The 19811-nt window shown below is 43.3% G+C and overlaps 1 protein-coding gene across 2 annotated transcripts in view; it reads left to right on the plus strand.

Moving 5' to 3' along the window:
* LOC146966682 (sodium/hydrogen exchanger 9-like) overlaps positions 1-19811 on the plus strand; it is a 58429-nt gene that overhangs the window by 27131 nt on the left and 11487 nt on the right. For both annotated transcript variants that reach the window (XM_085762961.1, XM_085762962.1), the window contains one exon: positions 888-1041. In XM_085762961.1, the coding sequence (XP_085619087.1) occupies positions 888-1041 (154 nt within the window). The remainder of the gene's footprint in view (positions 1-887; positions 1042-19811) is intronic.

Consider the following 19811-nt stretch of genomic DNA (forward strand, 5'->3'; position numbering starts at 1 on the left):
ATCTCTGGCTGCCACCGTGATAAATGAAGGCATGGTGATGATGTTATTTCTGCAAGACCCTCAAAAAAATGCAAACTTTTACTCTGATTTATCCTGTGAAAGCTCTTTAATTATTCCATTTTCCTCACTGCCTGCAGCTAATGGCATTAGTGAGGATGCTGAGAGAATATGTCCCCTGTGGACAAGCACGAGTCGTGTATGTGTGTGTGTGCGTATTGTCAGTTAGGCAGACACAAAGACCAGCATCGTCCCCAGGCTTTGTAATAATTCACTTCTCTCATTAGAAGAAGACATTAATCTATATCATCCCAGTGTAAAATATTTTAAACACTCCACTCTCTGCCTTTTTTTTTCTTCTGTATCTGTCTTGGGAGAGGATGACCAGCATCTTCAGCCCATGAGACTAAAGGTTGAGGCTGTGGATGGTTTGATGATGCGGTAGAGAGGAACGCTTGATGTGGAGTGATGTGGGGTTGTGCAGCAGCAGCATGTTTTGCTGCTTGCCTGACCCACTTTACCTCTTATGTAAGGTTTCTTTGTAAAAAGCCCTTGTCTTGCTATTTTTCCAAACTCCCCTACCACCGCCATCATCGCCACCTCCTCCTCCTCCTCCATCTGTTTCTCATGGCAGCGAAGGATTTGCTATGGGAATTGTTTTGGCTTTAAGTATTATGTCACCACTGTACAGCAATGTACAAGTATGTTCTGTGGCTCTGCAACTGCTCAATGACAGTGATGGTCGTAATCTGTTACCCACGGACAGGCTTATTAACTGGATTGCTCTCCACTGCTTCTTTCAAATAACTGGTTGCAAGATGGTGGTCCTGTGGTTTTGATGGATGGCGGTGATCCAGCTGTTTGCTCAGAGATGTCTTCCTTGCCCTCAGGTCTGAGGGGAGCCGTGGCGCTGAGCTTGGCCGTGAAAGACACGTCCACGGAAGTGGGGCGCACCATCCTGACCACCACCCTGCTGCTGGTCTGCTTCACCATCTGGGCGCTGGGGACGGCCGCCGATCCCATGCTGCGCTGTCTGGACATCAGGTTTGTGCTGCTGACAGCTCGCTGGGAAACACGGTCGGGAGCGCTGCAAGTCAGAGCTGTCACTCTGTCTCTCCATCTGTCAATCTCCGTCTTCCATCGTCTGTCTGTCTGTCATAACCGCAACGACAGACATGACTTAATTACCCTCTGACATTAAGCATTCAGCTCACTTTAGATGCAACAGCTTTGTGTAAAGCTTCCTTCTGCCTGTTTGAATCCTGCCTCTCCCTCCTCGCTGTGCTGCTCAGCTCCACACAGGCTCTTAGCTGTGTGTGTGTGTGTGCTCCAGCTCTGCCCTCCATTAGTGACTTGCACATCTGGTAACCAGGGCAAAGCAGGTCTACGATAAATGTAAGCTTGCCTCAGTGTACACATAAACGCATGTATAGGGGATTAAAAGAAGAAAAAAAAGAGCAGTAACTTCCTAATGAGAACACATAGTGAGAACTATTTTCTTCATTTAAAATGCTGCGTGCTATCTGTGATTCAAGGCCAGTGGGCGATAATGATTAAGGAGTGCAGAAGAGGCGTGAAGGATGCAAGGCAGTAATTAGATACTAATATTATTATAAGTGTAATCTATGGCCCAGATCACTGTGGTATAATTGACTCCCACAGTCTTTCGAGGCAGTGCTTACGAATCTCCAGTGGTTGTCAGTGATGTGTGCGTGTGTTTGTGTGTGTACATTCCTGTCAATGAAGCATGATGGAATTGAGAGGAAAACATCTTGAGAGTGTAGCAACATCTCTCAATGTTTAAAGTAACATAATGAAAAGTAAAAATAAAGTTTAACAAAAATGTAAAAAAAAAAAAAAAAAAATGAAAGAAGGAAAATGAAATTATGAAATCTATAAACTGCATAAAATTTGAAAAAAAAAGGATAGAATTTGTCCCAAATTGCCTTAGGTGGTCCTTTTTTATTTTTTATAAACATTACAACGCCCTCTCCCAAAGCAACACAACACCGGCAGTGAAGCAATTTGTGATGTGAAACAAAACCTGGCGCTACTCTGTTGTTAATGAATTGCAGATTGGCTTTGGTAATTCAATCCGCCAAGTTGTTTGTTTGAGCTTTTATAGCCAAATAAGCTTCATTTCACTGTAATGCTAACGTTTATGAACCAGACACGAAACCAGTATCTCTGAAAGACATTGACAACCCCTTCCCCCAGCACTGGAGCTGTGTCCACAAACTTCTGTGTCGGTCGAGCGGCTTAAGGAGTTTGTGCTGTGTTGTTTTTTAGATGCTATCCTCACTGAGACGGAACTGTGTTAGAGGTCAGAGACTGAGATTAAACCCAGCGACTTCCAAGTGCCGGAGAAAATGTGTTTTTGTTAGATAAATCTCCAAAGGCAACTCAGTATCCACTGACAGTAAAACAATTGAAAAGAATAGGAAAATGTTTGATAGACTTAGTTTACTTGTCAATCTCTTTGACCACATTATCAGTTTATCTGAGTTCACGACCCTTTGTTACTTGAGTGTCTTTCTCATGAACATTTTAAATCTTTTCATTGTGTTTTTATATAAACAAAATACTAGAACGATCTAGATGAAGACAACAAAAAACAGTACATGAACCAAACCAGTCCCGTTGCTTTACAATGAGGCGGGAAGTATCTTTAATCCATGTAAACTACAGTGTATATACATGTGTGGCCAATACTTCCTTAATATACACAAAACAACCTAAAAAAAGAACGAGAGTGCACAGACAGCAAAGAAATGTGTCAGTGTCAGAGTCGTAGAACAATAACTGAGACCATCACAGGTTTCTCAATCACACTAAATATGTGCAACTAAAGTCTTTTAAAACATACAGACATGTACATGTACAGTGCTTGAAAAATAACGTGTACCTTAAAAGGTCTTTGCCACAAAGAAAAACATCCTTCCCCCTAACATTTTTCTGTGTTTCCACATCACGTGTATCCAAAAACTCCACTGTATCTGCTCAACTCAAACTGAAATTCAAGGTGAACGCAGCAGTACGTCCCCCCTTTAGGAAATCAATGTGAAAACAGCCTTCTGCACGTACATCATTCTCTGCAGTGAAGGTTAGACATCCAGGTATAAGCGCAAACAATAGGCAAAAAAACGTGTCTGTTAAATCCAGAACGGCGGGTTGAAATTTGTGAGATCAGTTTTTCTCCAGCAGAGATCAAACCATATGCAATCGATTAGAAAGGCACGAGGAAAAAACAAATACAAACATTTCTCAAGTGAAAAAGCAGCTTTGTGACAATAGTGAGCTTCCAGGGCCTTCAACACAGTGCAGGTTTCTTTTACTCATAATAAATATATCGGTTTACCAGCCCTCAGTTTGCAGTGTGAGACAAAATCTTCACTTTGGGAGGCTTCACCTTTTGGTACAATAGTATTAGTTGAGTTATATTTCCATCCCACCTCCAACCCACCCTGCTTGCTTACTGTATGTGTCTCCTTAAATATATATATATACACACACACACACACGTGCACTTGTCCTCAATAATGCACCTATCTATTTCTATCCCCAAGACACTGCTGTCTTTGTAAGTAGTCATTCCCTCTCTGGAGCACCTCACAGAACAGTGCGTGGAGCCTTCAGGGCTGTCATGTTTCAGAGAATAGCTCTGTTTTCCTCGCTTGCCATCCCAAACTCCCACCTCTACTTCCCTTCTCATCTCCCTCCGCTCATCCAATTGTATGAAGTGAAGGGACAACTTTGAAAGACTTCATTTTGGTGAATTATACATTACATCTCTTCACCTGGAGCAAATTTAACTTCTATTCCATCTCTGAAATGGTTTTGCGGAGGAGTCTTTGAAAGTTGTACTCTGTGTGAAATTACTCCAGTAGTTTTATATTACTTTTTCTTTTTTTCTTTTTTTACCCCTATAGCTACCTTAAAAGACCGACTACTGCAGGCGTCAAATAAAAGAAAAGGAGAAAGTAAAAATGTCTCTTGTTTCCACTTTGTTAAATTTGTTCAAGGAAGCTGGTATCACAGGTAATTCAATGCTGGGTCCATGTGTGTGGGCACTGTGAATCCAGCTTTTTTCACTCTGTAGAAAACCATAAGGATGATCTGTTTTTCAGTCTGACGCATCCATTTTGCCGGTGATTTTCCAATGTATGAGAGATGTTGTTGCTCCCATTCATCAGGTGTTTACAGACCAGATGTATTGAAAACCGTCTGACCTATTGAAATTCTCCATTTATTGGAGCTGCTTGTATCACCCTCACCCCTGCCCAGAGTTAGAGAAAGAAAGTTGGCAACCACAGAGCAGACACGTGAGGAAAAACAGAGCGCAGAGAGACAAATTCATACAAACCTACACTCAGAAATGCACATCGTAACGAGGCTGAGCCGAGCTGAGAGCGGTGAGCTGTCTGTCAGAATGTAAAATGTGAAATTGATGTGCTGAGAATCATATAGCGAAAAAAAAGCTACCTCACTTGACAGTCGGTGGGATTTCACAACACCGGACAGAATGTGCTTTTTAAGTCTAGATGCTCTGCCTCTGCTCCTCCTCCTCCTCCTCCTCCTCCTCTCACCACTTCTTCCCTTCTCCTCCATTTCAGTCTCAATTTCAAGGCACATTATTCCCCACACATCATGCTCCCACAAAATAAAGCAATTATTTACACTAAACTGCTTACAGTAATGGATAATACTACTTCCCGTATTGTGCAATTGATATTAATTATTGATATATCTGGACACAACTTACCATGAAACTGCCTTACGGTCATTTTTTATTTTTCCTCTGTTGCTTGTTGTCTCCTCTGCATTGTCATGCTCGTTGCTCAAGACCAAGCTCACCCTCCAGAGATGTTTTCATTCCAACCCACAACTACACACACACAAACACACACACACGCATGTCAGTTAATGGTAGTGTTGCTCGGCAGGAGGGCAAAAACAGGCTCGGTAGTAGATTATAACCATCCAAGAGAAATGTCCATGATAGAAGAAAAAAAAAAAGATCACCAAACTACCAATTTAAAAACTAACACAAACGGGTCAGTTACTATTCAAGTGGAAATGCAAGCTTGACCAAACTTTGTAGAAATGTTGGGATTCATAGATGAAAGCTCAACCTTGGTGCAGTGCAGCATGGTGTGGAGAAGCGCAGGGTGAATATATTGTTAGTACGAGCAGTATTTTATCAGCAGGGGAGATTTGAGCGGATTTCAGTCATAGCCAACTGGTTTTATCGCTTTCTTTGATCTGTTGAAGATGAAGTGCAAATCTGAAATGTTGGAAAGTTGTTATGGCACTAAGTCAGGTGGACTTAATTGCTGTACAGAAGTGTTATATGCATAAACAAGCTGTTGAAGTTTATTGTAGGGACTTGTTGCTTTTTACTTTCTGTGATTAATGTTTTTTGCCAAACACTCCTACTCTGGGAAAAAGGTGTTGGGTGCACACATCATATCACTACATCACTATCCTTACAATGTGGAAGAGACTTGTTGAATTATCCAGGTTGGCTGGTTGATATGATCTCTCCAATCTCTTCCTTCCTTCCTTCCTTCCTTCCTTCCTTTAAACAGAACTGTAGCCTATTCTTCATTTAAAACCATCTCGTCTAGCTCTTAATCCAACAAACCATTAATCAGTCAGGTGACTAAAATGTAAATTTGCTAATCCATATCCCAAAGTGTCACATCTTTCAGACCGTGGCTTTTATCAGACAGAACCATTCTTCTTGTTAAATAATTACACCGTGTCACAGTGTTTAAAATCCATTCTTCTGCGTCCTGTTTGTTGTTGTCTTTTCTTTTGCTTGTGTAGCTTTGTGCCCGAGCAGTATAGCGAAGCACTCTGGCGCACACACAATGTCACACTGCCGTTCCTCACTTTCGGTCTGTCTCTTTGCTTTGATGAGGGCTGGAGGTGGCAGGGCACCTCTGGGGAGATCTGAGACCCAGTCACACTGAGCAGTCTGCGGCCCCAAGGCTTTGAACGTTGGCCAGTCATGTCCTCTTCAAGCCCTTTCAGTTTGAATATCATTATTCTCCCACAGCCCTGCTCAGACTATTAGTTCTACTTTGCTTTTAGCATTTGTACTTGTCTATTATTAGTTGGAGCTGTGGCTGCTCCGTACATGTACAGTAGCGATAACAATGTTTATGGATGTCCAGTCTTTTCAGACTCACTTACTGTCATGAAAATGGCAAATAGTGTTCTCTGTTGAGATCTTTAGCCGCACTAGTGATGTGATGTGACTCTGGCGGTTGGTCAGTCCAGCACTTTGATCCGGACTGAAATTTGCATTTGCCGGGATATTTTTATGGATATTCATGGTCCCCAGAGGATGAATTCTATTTCACACTGAAACAGCTTACAGTTATTGGATGAACTATAGTGAAAGACATGTCCATAGAGATGTGTAATATGAGTCTGAGGTAGATTTTTCAGACCAGTTCAATTAGCCCAATTATTGCCTTTCTTATGACATTATCATCCGCCAAAGCTCCGCACTCAGTGCTAATTAGAAAGTGTTAAAATCAGGCTAAATTAAGATGGTGGATATAGTCAACATTACAGTAGGCTGCCCACTAAACATCAGGATGTTAGCATTGTCACTGTGAGGACATTAGCATACTGATTGTGCAGTTTAGCTCAAAGCATGGCTATGCTGAAATGCAGCTTTGCAGAGCTGCTAGCATGGGTGCTAGGCGAGCCATGGGTAATATAACCAATCATAATAGCCCATATTGTGTTCAAAAACATAATGAAAAGAGTGAATGACTTTGCATTCTACCTCACACTAGGACACATATACACTGCCTCCTCCCCCCAAAGAATCCTTATATGGGCAGAGATCTTAACCCCCAATGTTTAATCCAGGGCGATAGATATAACAATCGCTCTGGTTTAACCCAAAGTTACGACCTTGGTGCTAGCATCTCTCTTAGCTCTCATAGTTCTACCCCTTTCTTACATTCACCTTAGGGGCAGGGCTACTCAGGACCACACTGCAAATGAAGCTGTATGACAAATTTCCCAGAATTAATTGGCTGAACAAACAACCAAGGAGAGAGATTTTAATAATTGTATTTTCGCCATTAATTAGAATTCTAAAATGATGTCAGCCATTGTATGTGAAATTTTGTGTCCATGCCACCCCATCCTTCATAGAAAGGTTTCCAAAAAATTCCTTGTAGGTATGTTCGCTAACGTAACATTGTTATTGGTGATTTTCACATATTTTCATGTCTAATACAGTGTAGCCTATGATATCCAGAACTGATCTAAAATCCAGCAGGGGTGAAAACTTTTTGGTGCTGGCCTAATATCATGGTTCATTAGTGGTTTCAATTTCGTATGCGAATATCTCTACCCCTTCCCCCTTGTCACTCTGTTGCATGAAGGGTAGGGGCACGTGAAGGGGTGTGAATGAAATGGGACTAGGCCTTTGTCTTTATAATATCCATAATCCACTGAGTGACATCAATGAGATGAGAGAGTGATGTCATTTTGAATTATGTCACGTGAGGGTGTGAGTGTGTGTCTTTGCTGATCACTGCAGTGTGTTTTGATAGGTATAAATGAGCAGTATTTACAATTTGGAGACTAAGACATAACAGCTGGAGCCTGGCTAATGACTGGCCTGTTTGTTTTGAGTGGACAGATGGATGGGTGGAAAACTATGTCTCTGATGTCACTCACTCTCCTTCATGCCCCACTGACCTCTTATCAGTCTCTCTCTCTCTCTCTGTTCCTCTGTGTAATTGACATTCATGTGAAGGCAGTATAATACTAGAATAAGACAAGAAAAAGGTCAGACACACACGCACACGCACACACACACATGCTCCTAATATATAGGCCTAAGGGATTGAAGGAGAGACTAAAGTCACCTAGATATCCCAATGTTCACAGACAAATACACATTCCCCATGATAAAAAGATGTCAACCTGACTGGATGCAAGATGCTTCAAAGGCTTCTAAGATAAATGGCTCCTGTTATAGGTCCAACTCTTCTGATAAGGAATGGAGACAATGAGGAGAGGTAGAGAAGCTTAAATCATGGCGTCTCTTTCACTGGTATATTCTTTATTCTGTCCAGTCAACGCGATTGCTTTGCAACAAAAGACAAATGAGAAAGTATAAGAGAAGTGTGAATTAGAAAACCAATCTGCAACAAGGGGATGACTTTGGAACAAATGACAGGGAACAAATTCTTCTCTTTCTTGCTTTTGAAAAAAAATTAACATAACATAATGTAATGGGATTTCCGAAGTGATCTTTGATGCACAATAGCTTTTCTGAATGTGGAAACTTGAATCTTTTCTTTTGTCCTTTAAGGAGTGGATCGAGGAGTGGGGTGGGGCGCGCGTCTCGGAGGCGTACGGAGGTCAAGTGACTGTCTCTGTGTTGGTGTGATTTGTCTAGCAAAAAACCCTCTATCTGATTTGTACTCTGGACTTTTTGTGTCTACCTATTTATTTATTTATTTATTTATTTATTTACCATTTATTATTAATGTAAACTGATGATCCAGTGATGGATTGGAGCTATAATGCTGTTCCCAGAACACTTTGTGGCCGTTATTTATCAAAACAATCTGTAGTTCTTTTTTTGTCTCTCTCTATCTCTCTTATTTTTTTTTCTCCCTTGTTCCTCCTTTGGTGATTTTCCATCCCTCACCGTACTGAAAGTTAAATCTCATTTCTCATTACGTTGAGCTCAGCTCCAGTTAGCGGCAGGGTTTAGATGCGCACAGTGGAGCCCTGCGAGTTCAGCCAGCCGCACTGACCATTGATTATGTCTCTCCGAGTGTTGCAGAGAGCGGGCTTCATTTTTAACATTTCAGACTGCTCTTTTCCCACTCAGGGGAAAAAGAAAACACTCTTGCCATCAAAATTCTGCCGGTCCTCAACCAGAACCAGCTCTTGGTTGCAAATCGACACGACCCGAGCCATCATTTTCCATTTCTATCCACACCAGGCAGCACAGCATTGTCAACACTCGAGTCTGGCTTACTCTGTTTTACCAAGGCTGAAGTTGCCTTTGTACTTCACACTCATTCTATATTCATGAGGGGAAGAAGAGTCGTTCAGGGCAACATGTTGGGTTGTAAGGTGTTGTTAACACTTTAGTGCTATATTCGGTGCATGGCTATAGATAGGGAATATAGCACTCGCAGGATAACTAGGGCCCTGATTAAGGTCGTTGCTGTTGGGAAGATAATGAGAGAGATTGAGGCTGGAAGAGGCCAGTGAATTATGATTCTGATGCTGATCAGACATGAAACGTTATCTCTTCACATTAGCCCGCCAGGGTTATTCTCTGTGGCACCAGATACAGGCAGCCCTTCCTCAGCTCAACTATCAACACACATAGGGGTGTGTTGATAGTTGAGCTGTATGTGTGTGTGTGTGTGCGCACATGGGCTTAGACAATAACCAGGTGCGAGCTTGAGCGAATGCGTCTGCTAATGTTAACAACCCGTTCTCCCCTATGACACACAGTTCAGCGGGTTCCCTCTCACGGCGGATTGATAGTCGTGGTGGCGCACGGAGAGACCGAACAGATTGCCGCGGTTACCGCGTCTGTCAGATCAGTCAATATGGCGAGTTTATCAAGTGGAGATTGACTCTGGATGGGGGTCTTGTACATTGGAGCCCTGCGCTCCAGCCTCCACTAAAAAGGCCCAGAGGCACGGCCTAATGGACGTGACGTCAGCATGGAGAGGCAGGAGAAGGGCCATTAAAAAGAGCATCAGGGCAATAAAAGAGTGTGTGTGTGTGTGTGTGTGTGTGCTTGCTTATGTGGGTGTGTGAAAGCAGATAGATAGCTAGGAAATTTAGCACAAATGTATGCAAATGCGGCACACGCACGTACAAAATGGTGTCTTCAAGAGTTCATTGGTTAAAGAAAGAAGGAAAGAAGGAAAGGAGACAGGTGAGACAGAAAATACAGTGAAAACATCGGTATGTGCTGGGTGTATCTCTGGCAGGTGTCTGTGGGCTGAAAGAGGATCCACACATGAGTATGAATTATAAAACAGACACAGGGTGCCTCTACCGTGCGCTCACTCGCACATGCACAAATGCAAACGCGCACACATTTTTCCACTCGGCCGGTGGATGAACAATGCTTTAAGAAGGTGGTCAGCATGGAGTCCAGCGGTAATGAGGGTTGATGGATGGTACCAAATTTGCAACGCTGCAAAGAGCCGTGGAGGTAGAAGTATGAAGTGTGTTCAAAACACTTTGGATCCCAGTGCTGAATCAGAGTGTGTGTGTGTGTGTGTGTGTGTGTGCGTGTGTGTTTTAGGAAACAGTGTCGTGTGTTTGTGTGGTAGGGTTATGAGGGCTACTCTTTGAAAGCACAGAGCACTAATGAATCCAACTTACCCAGCATCCCCAGCTGCCTAGCGACCTCAACTCTCAATCACTCTCAATGGGCACCTCTTATTTTTAGAGCCATTATTTTTAGCCCTCTATAATTTCAGTCCTGTGCCTCTTGAAGAATTAACGGAAAGAACATTGAAGGGAGAGATGGAGACTCAGAACTGCAGAGAGTGATGGCCTGAAAAGATGAAGAGATGCAGGATGGGTGTTATTTTTTTCTTTTTTTTTAAAGAAACTATTTCCAAGTCTTGCTATTGTTGTATAACCAACAATAGCATGAACAGCTGTTTAAGTTGTGCATTTACAACAGCTGGAAAGCAACACCACAAAAATGTGTGATAATTAAACCCCGCTGGGCTTTGTTCCCAACGTAGGAAAGAAAAGACATAAAAAAAAACTCAGTTTGGAAGGAAGCAGTTGTCTCTTTAGACATTGATCTATTGTTTCCTGAGTGGGGACTTCCTCGACTCCCTGTTCCTGTAAGGGGTCATGCAAGCTGAAGTTCCCATAAAGGTAACAGTGTGTTATCCTTGCAATCTTCTAAGCTTCCCCACAGCAGCCCTATGAACAAAATGTTACAGACTGGCCATTGAAGTTCATTTATCGCCATTTAACAGCCAAATGTAGCATGACTGGGTGTTGGTGTTGGAGATCCCCAATTGGTGATTGATGGTGAGCCATTTCTAAATCAGCGCTTTCGTTTCAACATTAGCCAACTCTTTAGACTCGTTTGGTATTTATAGATTTTTGGACAAACTTTAGCTACTTCCTTAAGGAGAAAGTTGACAGTATTATATTGGATTACTTTACCACACTTTCCAAGTTTCTGTCAGAGTGATCATTTTACATGTAGATTTACTTGAAATCACAGCACAGACTCTATCTTTACCTTGTGTGTGTGGTATTTTTGTTAGTTGATGTCAGGATTATAAGATAAGGATTTTAACGGTGCATACAGAGATGCTTGAAAATGTCTAACTGCTACTTAACAAGTACTCTTAATGTGACATATTTCACACTTGATCTGTTGTCTGACTGTAAATGAGATCTGCTTTATTGGGAGTTGGGGTGTATTTAAATAAAAACTATACATGGGAGCACAGAGAGGAGGAGGAGAGAGGCAAACAGAGAGAGGGCTGAAAGCAGCTGACACAAGGCAGAATGCAAATAGCCGACGACGCGGTCCAGCCATGTCAAGGTTTTGACCTGGTGTTGTTGTGATTTGTCCGTCTCGTGAATGACGATGCACTCTGCCCAGAATCTCTCAGGTTCAACACAAGGTTGAAATCTGTCCATTTTGTCTTTGATCGCTGCTGTGAAATCCAAGCTCCCTCCTGAGATGCTTCTTGTTTGGTACCTACCACTTGTTTAGATATCACCGGCCAGAGAGAGAGAGAGAGAAACAACACTGTTTGCCAAACATGGACTCCCAATACGCAGATGAGGGAAGAGAAGCAGACTTAATGGCTCAGCAAGAATGTGTGGAGAGGAGGGAGGTGGGAGAGGTGGAGAGAGGGAAGGGGGGAGGAGGGGGTGCAGAGAGAAAAATGGATGGAGACTAACTCACGATGAGACAATCAAGTGAAACGGGAGAGTGAGTGCTGGAAGATGGTCATTTATTTGGTCTTGAAAGCCTCCGAGCATTGGCACTGCACAAATCAAGTCCATGAAATCAAATCTTTATCGAAGGCAACTGTGCGAAACTGTTATGTAACTGGTGCATAGCTATGGGTGAGACTTCGCCCACAGAAATGTAGTATTCTCTGTGTGTGTATGTGTGTGCTCGACATCTGTGCGTAAGGCCTACTGTCTGTTTTCTAACCCCTCTGACTGAGACTGTAGACCCCTGCCTCCAGGCAGAACCAGGGGAAAAGAAGAATAGACTTGGCAGTGCTCTGAGTTGGCCATCTGCTCCTGTGGAAGTGGTCAGTCTGAATTAGGCCCTTCTGTCTGTCTCTGACGCACACACACACACAGATAGACACACACAAACCCGTGCTCTTTCTGCTGGCTTTCTCGTGTACTGTATTTCATCGAGCCTCTTATACGCACAGGCACGGTGCATCTGGCTGTCCAGTTTGCCGTGTCCCGTGGCCATGTGTCTGGACTTCTGTTCAGAGGGGCTGCGGTTTCAGGGAAGGAAGGAAAAAAAAAAAAAAAAGACGAGGGGGAAGGTGGGGGTTGTGGGGAGAGCTCATATCGATTCATACCCGCTAGCAACGTGCCAAGAAGCTGCTTTCATAATCCTCCCTCTTAAATAATTCACCACTCGCCCTCAGAATTTCATCAGCACCTACATATAGAGAACAATCTCCCCCTCAGCAGCAGCAGCATTGTGAAGAAGGTGTGTGTACAAAAAGTGGAGGGGATGATGAGGCAGCAGATGAGTGAGCAGGTGGAGGAGAGTGAGGGTGATGATGATACCCTTGTCCGAACCCAAAAAATCGACTATTACAAACCACTTACGCACCTGCAGCACACGCATCTGTGCATCTCCAGCTCCAGTCAGTGCCTGCAGGGGCAGGGGCAGGGGGGGGGGGGGGGCAGTAGTGCTGCTGGTGGTGGTGGTGGGGTGAAACAGAGGTTTGACACTTCATCTGATTTGTCAGACAGATTAGACTAATGGCCGTCTAGAGCAGCCGGCTGCTATGGCGGCAGACGAACAGTAATACAGTTTTCCCCTCTCATTTCTTGGCAACCTTACTTTGTGTCTTGTGTTTCATAGTGGTCACAGTGTCCTTCATCAGGTCTCCTTCCAGTAACGGTGGGGTGGTGGTTTAATTTAGTAGCCAGGGCACTTCCCGTGAAAAGGAGAAGGAAATCCCTCCAGTCAGCTAGAAGCATTGAGCAAATTAGCCTGATATATCACGCACAATTGGCTGCTGTTGTTGGTGGGTGTCATGTTAATCCACACCCTTGATACCGGTCCCTAGCCGATGCCAGCAGACATCACCTTTTGATCCTACACAATAAAGAGATGGTACTGTCCAGATATGACAACCAAACAGAGCATCAGGACATCCCATCCAACAAAGGAGCCAGACACAAAAGAGTTTTCACCAGCCCTAGCAGGAGGAGGCATTTGATCTCATATCCTTGAGGCAGTTTTTGGCAAGAGTGAGAGAAAGGAAGAAGGAAGGAAGAAGATATAAAGCCGTGTAACCGGCACTGTTCTGTCCCACAACTGTGAATGTTCTGGCAGCAAAAATAAACTTACAGGCTAAACTGTATTCCACTTACTGAAAGCTTCATCAACAACGTTGTGATTGAAATTGGTTGCATTTCACTGACCACAACTCTTTTCATTATGAATTCCCAGTGCAACAGACTACTGTGGTATTTTTAGTTGAACGCTTTGCTGGTCATTAACGATCATTAAAACAGCTTGAGGTTTCAGCAAAGACCAGAGAGGGACCAGTGGACTTAGCATGTTCATATAATCATTAGTAGTTCTTGCCGGCGGCAAAGTCGAGATGACTGAAGACAAACACAACATGGATTTGCTTCAATTTTCCTCCTGTCGTCCATTGTTGTTGTAGATTACGAGCTAACCACAATGTATGCAGAGGACATTTGGATGTTCTCTGATACATTTACATTGCATATTATTTCATTAAAGCAGAAGTAAGCGGAATGTTTTTGTTAATATAAGTCTTAAATAGTTATATCTTCCGACAGCAATCACTTATATAGAGTGTTTGGTCCGAAACACGGGTCTATCAGTCACTCTGCTCTGCTGTAAGCCGAGGAGAAAACTTTCCTTGTATCCTACAACTTTTATCCAATGAGGAGAGAGAGAACGGCATAAACGGGCGGTCCTCTCTGTATGTGCAGCCAAGGGATGCGCATGAATGTGGTGACGTAGGGACGAGAGCGGGGGCTGCTAACTTCATCGGCTGACAGGAAGTTAGCCAGAACGACCGGATCGCTTACTTCTGCTTTAAGACAGCAAATGAGCACGACCACAAACAAAACTGCCATTGCAGGTCTGACTTCAAAAAGCAGTTTAAACATTTGTTGCTTCTCGATGTTGAATTTTATTATTTTGGCCAATGACTGTTATCCAGACGATTCTCGCTATGCGCCATATCCCGCAAATTCCACTAGACTAAATTTAGGCCGTTTCCCTTTGTCACGCTGAGACGTCCAGGTGAACCTTGTGAGAGGGGAAATGAATTCTATGTGATAATAATATCTTTGGCTCCCACAGCCTTCTCTGCTCCCAACTGTCCGCCGCTATCCACAGGGGATCCAGCTGGCTCAAACGCTAAAAGATCTCCTCACCGCTAAACTGACACCGTTTGAAACCCCGATGCCTGTCAGCTTCCGCGGCAGAGGGATGTCTTTCTCTTCAACAGTTGACACAGTGAGAAAGTAAGAAAAGAAACTGAGACAGAGGATAAAGTATTATTGTACCTTTTTTTTCTTCTTCTTCACTGCAGTAAGGACGATTCTGATACAATGGTGGCCCTCAATGTCGTGCAACTTAAGAAAACATATGCAAATGCACACGAACATGCTGCAAATTTAAACGTCTTAAGCAACAACAGGCGCAGATAATCAAATTGGTTTGCAAAAACCAGTCCTGGACACAAATTTGGGTTGGGAGATGGTTGCACCACACAAGTGTAAACCAAGTCCATCTTTAAAATCCTCCCCTGTCTCTCTCTCACTCACGTAATCGTAAAAGAATATTCATTATGATATGCTAATGACTAAAATGATAATGATGTGAGTGTCGACAAAGATTAATTCATAAAAACGGTTGTGTAGTCGAACGGCAGAGATTCCCCGGGTGATTGCAGCCCAGATGTCCTCTATCTTGTTATCATCTTTGTAAATTAGGTTTGTTTTATCAAGTACAGGTTGCTATTTTGAACCTGACTCATGCTTTTCCCTAATTTCATCTACCAGATCTACCAGATTAAACATATCTGTCAGCTTTGTGGCTGTTCTGAAGCTATCAGATCAGATGGTGGTGTTTAGAACATTAACCCACTAACGTGATGAAAGTGGTTCCAAAAATATAATTTGCTACTATTGTTGTGATGATGTGTACTCTACCATTCACTGGATTAGAGTGATTTTCAAAACAATATTTAGTTCTCTCTCTCTCGCTCTCTCTCACTTTAGCTTTTCAAGTTTAACTTTGAATTCAGGATCATTACTTTTAATGAAATGCCTTTGTGCTGCCGTATTATCATTCTTATGTAACAGAAGGAGTTATCATATTTCATGACATAATAGGCTAATAATAAGTTGTATATTGTAGTTAACAGTGAAAATGGGATAACTTTTACTGAGTTTGTGAGTAGCTGGCCTCAAGTCAAGTCTGGCTGCAACATCCAAGTTGGCATTTTATATGCATAGTTATTTCTAGCCATTATTATCCTGTGACTCAGTTGAAAAAACAGAAATGATAGCATGGTATTTGGACATCTGTTGAGTGGGTGATTGTTCATCAGTGTGCAATAGAGCAGAAAATTTAAAAAGTTTCTTTTTTTTTCTGGTTAGATGAGATACGTACCAAAGAACTTGCTCCCCTGGACAATGAACCATGTAGTTATGTAAACAATGTGCACAGCCGCCCGCTGCGAACACGCACAGATGAACGCATGGCTAATAGGTACGCATGCATCTAACAGACACTCGTGCGCCAATACACACACAGATAACACACGGTGCTCTGCCAATTTTATTTTTACACCAGCTCAAGTGATGTGAAATTTGGGTTAAAGCTGCAGAGAAAAGTGGGATTCTCACTCTAGGTTTCAGTAGACTGACCTAAATACTGCCGTCACAGACTTGGCCATATATGGATTGTTCTTTCATAACACTGCAGTAATGGGAATGGAAGCTGATGCTGTATTGTTCTTTGTTTTATCTCCTCATCCACTGCAGACTCATAACACTGAGAGATGTAGGGCTCAGAGCACCTCATGCATGACAATCCATATGCAGTTATGTGTTATGACCTCAAATTTACATCCAGTGTAAATATGGAGACTGGAGTCGTAACAATATATAGCAGTATTTAATTTCCCCTCCTTTAATTTGAAAGGGTAGTGATTTAGATGCAGGATACTAGGACTGTAATTAGTATTTGCCTGTTGTTAAAGATATTAACAGTTACTTATGTGCAAGTGGTCAAGGATGTTACTGTTTTGTGTGTGTGTGTGTGTGTGTGTGTGTGTGTGTGTGTGTGTGTGTGTGTGTGTGTGTGTGTGTGTGTGTGTGTGTGTGTGTGTGTGTGTGTGTGTGTGTGTGTGTGTGTGTGTGTGTGTGTGTGTGTGTGTGTGTGTGTGTGTGCGCGCGCACGTGTGAGTGTGTGAGTGTTGTTTGTGCTGCTTTCTCATGACATTTGCAGGGCAACTTTTGTTTGGAGTTAAGCGTTTGCAGTGTGTTACTACTGTACACAACACGAGCTGGATGTTATCTTTGGTCTGGAACCTGCTGCGACTCCCACGTTAAGTCTGCACAGTAGTTTTGAATCTTTCCTGGTGCTGTCAGGCTTTTTTCTCATCAGTCATTGTCATAACAAAAACAGTCGGAGCAGGCGAATAGTTCCATTTTTGATGGAGTACTTATTTTCCTCATTAAGACAGTTCAGTTAAATATTGAATTATGTTTTTATTAATTGGAAAATAACATGATGTTCATTTCGGGTCATCTGTCTGGACATTGAATAGCAGCTTGTGTCACTGCAACAGTCACTGCAGAATTGCAGTCATTGTTCTGGCCAGACAGTCTCTCACACATTCTGAGTTTAACCGACCACATCCTCATTTGCCAGACTACACACTTGCTCTTAAAATGACATGACAGTTTAGGATCACCGCCTGGCAGAAAATGTCATAGTGTCCACCTCTCTATGCCGTACCATTTATACTTTGTCCCCCATTTGTTATATGCGTCTGTGTGTGATGTGTTTACATCAATGCCCCAGTGTGAGATCTCTGTTGTGCGTTGTGTGCGCTGTTGTCTATGGAACCCATGGGTCCCTGGTGAGACGGAACAACCAAATGGGATTTGCAAACAGGAAACTGGAAAGATGACTTACAGCTTTCTTCTTGTCCAAACTCAGAGTACAGAGCAAACACAGTCCCTGTGAGACACTGACTCTCTTTGTCTCCGTGTCTCTGTGCTCCTCCTTACATTTCGCTCTCATCCCCTCTCTCCTCTCTATGTCAGAACATCAAGAGAAGGAAATAGCACAGAGTGAGCCCAGCAGAGGGGAGGGAGGGAGGGAGAGAGGGGTGGTGTAACTTAATTTACCCTCCCTGTTGAGTATATGCTACTTGAGTGCTTGAACTCAAGAAGAAACTCATCCTAGTGTTTATTAACCGGCGCTGTTAATCACTTCCAGTGGATATTCTCTCCTCCCAGGGAAATGATTGCAAGGGAAATGTTTTGCCTGAATGTAAACGTAATTAACTACTACTCGGAGACGTCCTCCGAGGAAAGAATATATATTGTGTATGCGCAAAGTAGTTGACGTTCTGTGATGTTGCCACGTCTTCCATCCCGAGGACCCATGTTCGGTGCGAGCCTGCAGCTCAGCAAGCACGGCTTTATCAGCCCGCTGCTGTCAGCCCTACTGATAACAAAACTACACAGACACAGGCACACACACATATATATGTACGCACACACACGCTGCATCACTGCTCAAGGCCGAAAGATTGTGCTCTCCGTATTTTCTGAGGCACAGAGGAGCTACTAGCTTGTAAGGAGGTGTGCTCAGGATCGGTTCAGTGTTTTATGTGGGCGTGTGTTGTGGTTGTACTTAAAAAAAACAAAACGACATAACCTTACAATGTGTTTGTATTAATAACAACGTTTTCCAAAAGGCCGGGGATGAGTCGTCGGTGAAGGCCTCCTGTGCGAAGCGCTATGTCATCCTGGAATGCGTCCAGGGATATTTTAGTCACAGCAGAGCTCAGCAGCACAAGACAGTGGAGATTGTATCAGCGCACAAAGAGCCCACTAACAGAAGGGGGAAGCTTGGTTTTAGTGGCTGCGGATGACTGGTAGCACAGCAGCCACAACTCAGACCCACAATCGTGCCAGATTGCAGATTGAGTTACTCCCATTGTGTATTCTGTTTTTTTTTTATTGCATGGGATGTGATTTCCTTGTAGAATATAGGGAACTCCAGCTCATTCCGAGAGGTAACTGGGCCATGGGAGGATCACATCTTCCTGTGGAGACTCATTACAGAAGTATCCGTGACTCAGCTATATTGTCTCGCCCCTGTGTTTTCTTTCAGTACGTACAAACACGCGCAGAGATTAGCCCCGTCCTCGCTCCGCTGCTCTCTCCTATCCTCCTGTGTGTCGTGCACCTTCCTAACCGTCCACTTTCACTCTCATTTGCAGATTCTCTCATGTGAACTCGCCGGTCACGCAGCATTTCATTTAGTTTGGACCTGATTTGTGTTTGTCGAGCATCATCGTGTGGAATGCTGCCTTGGCATGGGGGGGGTTGTATCAATTTAAGAATGCAAGATTCTGAGAACAGGGCTGGCTGACGGCGAAATATTTTTTTCCCAAAGAAATGAAGCAGGCCCACTCATAAATACCCCCCCTCCCTGCCTCGTTATCTCTTTGTTCCTCTCATCACATCAGCACTGAGAGAGACTGCCACTCTCTCTTCTATTCTCTTTTATGTCTTTTCCTCTGTCTGTCTCTGGCTGTCTTGTCTTGTCTCCTAGTCAATCTCTCACTCATACGCTCGCAAACTCGCCATCTCTCCCTCGCACACACTTTCACCAACTCATTCTGTCACTCTCGTGTCACCACAGACTTCCCTCCATCACGTGCAGGTAACTGGAACTCACTTTTTTTTTTTTTTTTGCTCTCCTGGTTCTATTCTTTTTGCTCTCCCCTCAGCTTGTGCTCCCTTTTCTTGCTCGTTCCTTCACACCTTATCTGCCCTTTCCTCCTCCTATCAGCTTAGCTCAGTGACAGAACCCGTCACCCTGGAATGTATCCCGCCAGCTGAAGGATGATGTGTCATGTGCAGTGCAGGCCGTTTGTGCCTGTCACAGCCTGCCCCATCCAAGAGGGGGTTTTTTTTCCCCATAACACTTTGTGCTACACCGAAAACCAACTTGCTCCAGAAAAAAAAAAAACAATCTCTCCTATTAAACACAGATCTCAAGCATCCCTGTGCGATTTCCAAACCTCAGCGCCTCTTTCTACTGTTCTGGCAAGAAGAATAGATCCATGTGGTGGGCAGCAAATAAAGAGAGAATCTCCTGAGATGGTGGTAGGAGGAAACAAAGGACTCGAATTAAGAGGAGGTGGGAGGTGATGAAGACAGGAAGATCTGTGAGGGTAACAATGATGTTCAGAAGATAAAAAAAAAAAAAAAAAACAGAATGAAAGAGATGAAAATAAAGAGAGTTGGAT

This window comes from Trachurus japonicus, chromosome 20 (genome assembly GCF_045865225.1).
Source record: "Trachurus japonicus isolate A0001 chromosome 20, Traja_1.0".
In the NCBI taxonomy this organism is placed as follows: Eukaryota; Metazoa; Chordata; class Actinopteri; order Carangiformes; family Carangidae; genus Trachurus; species Trachurus japonicus.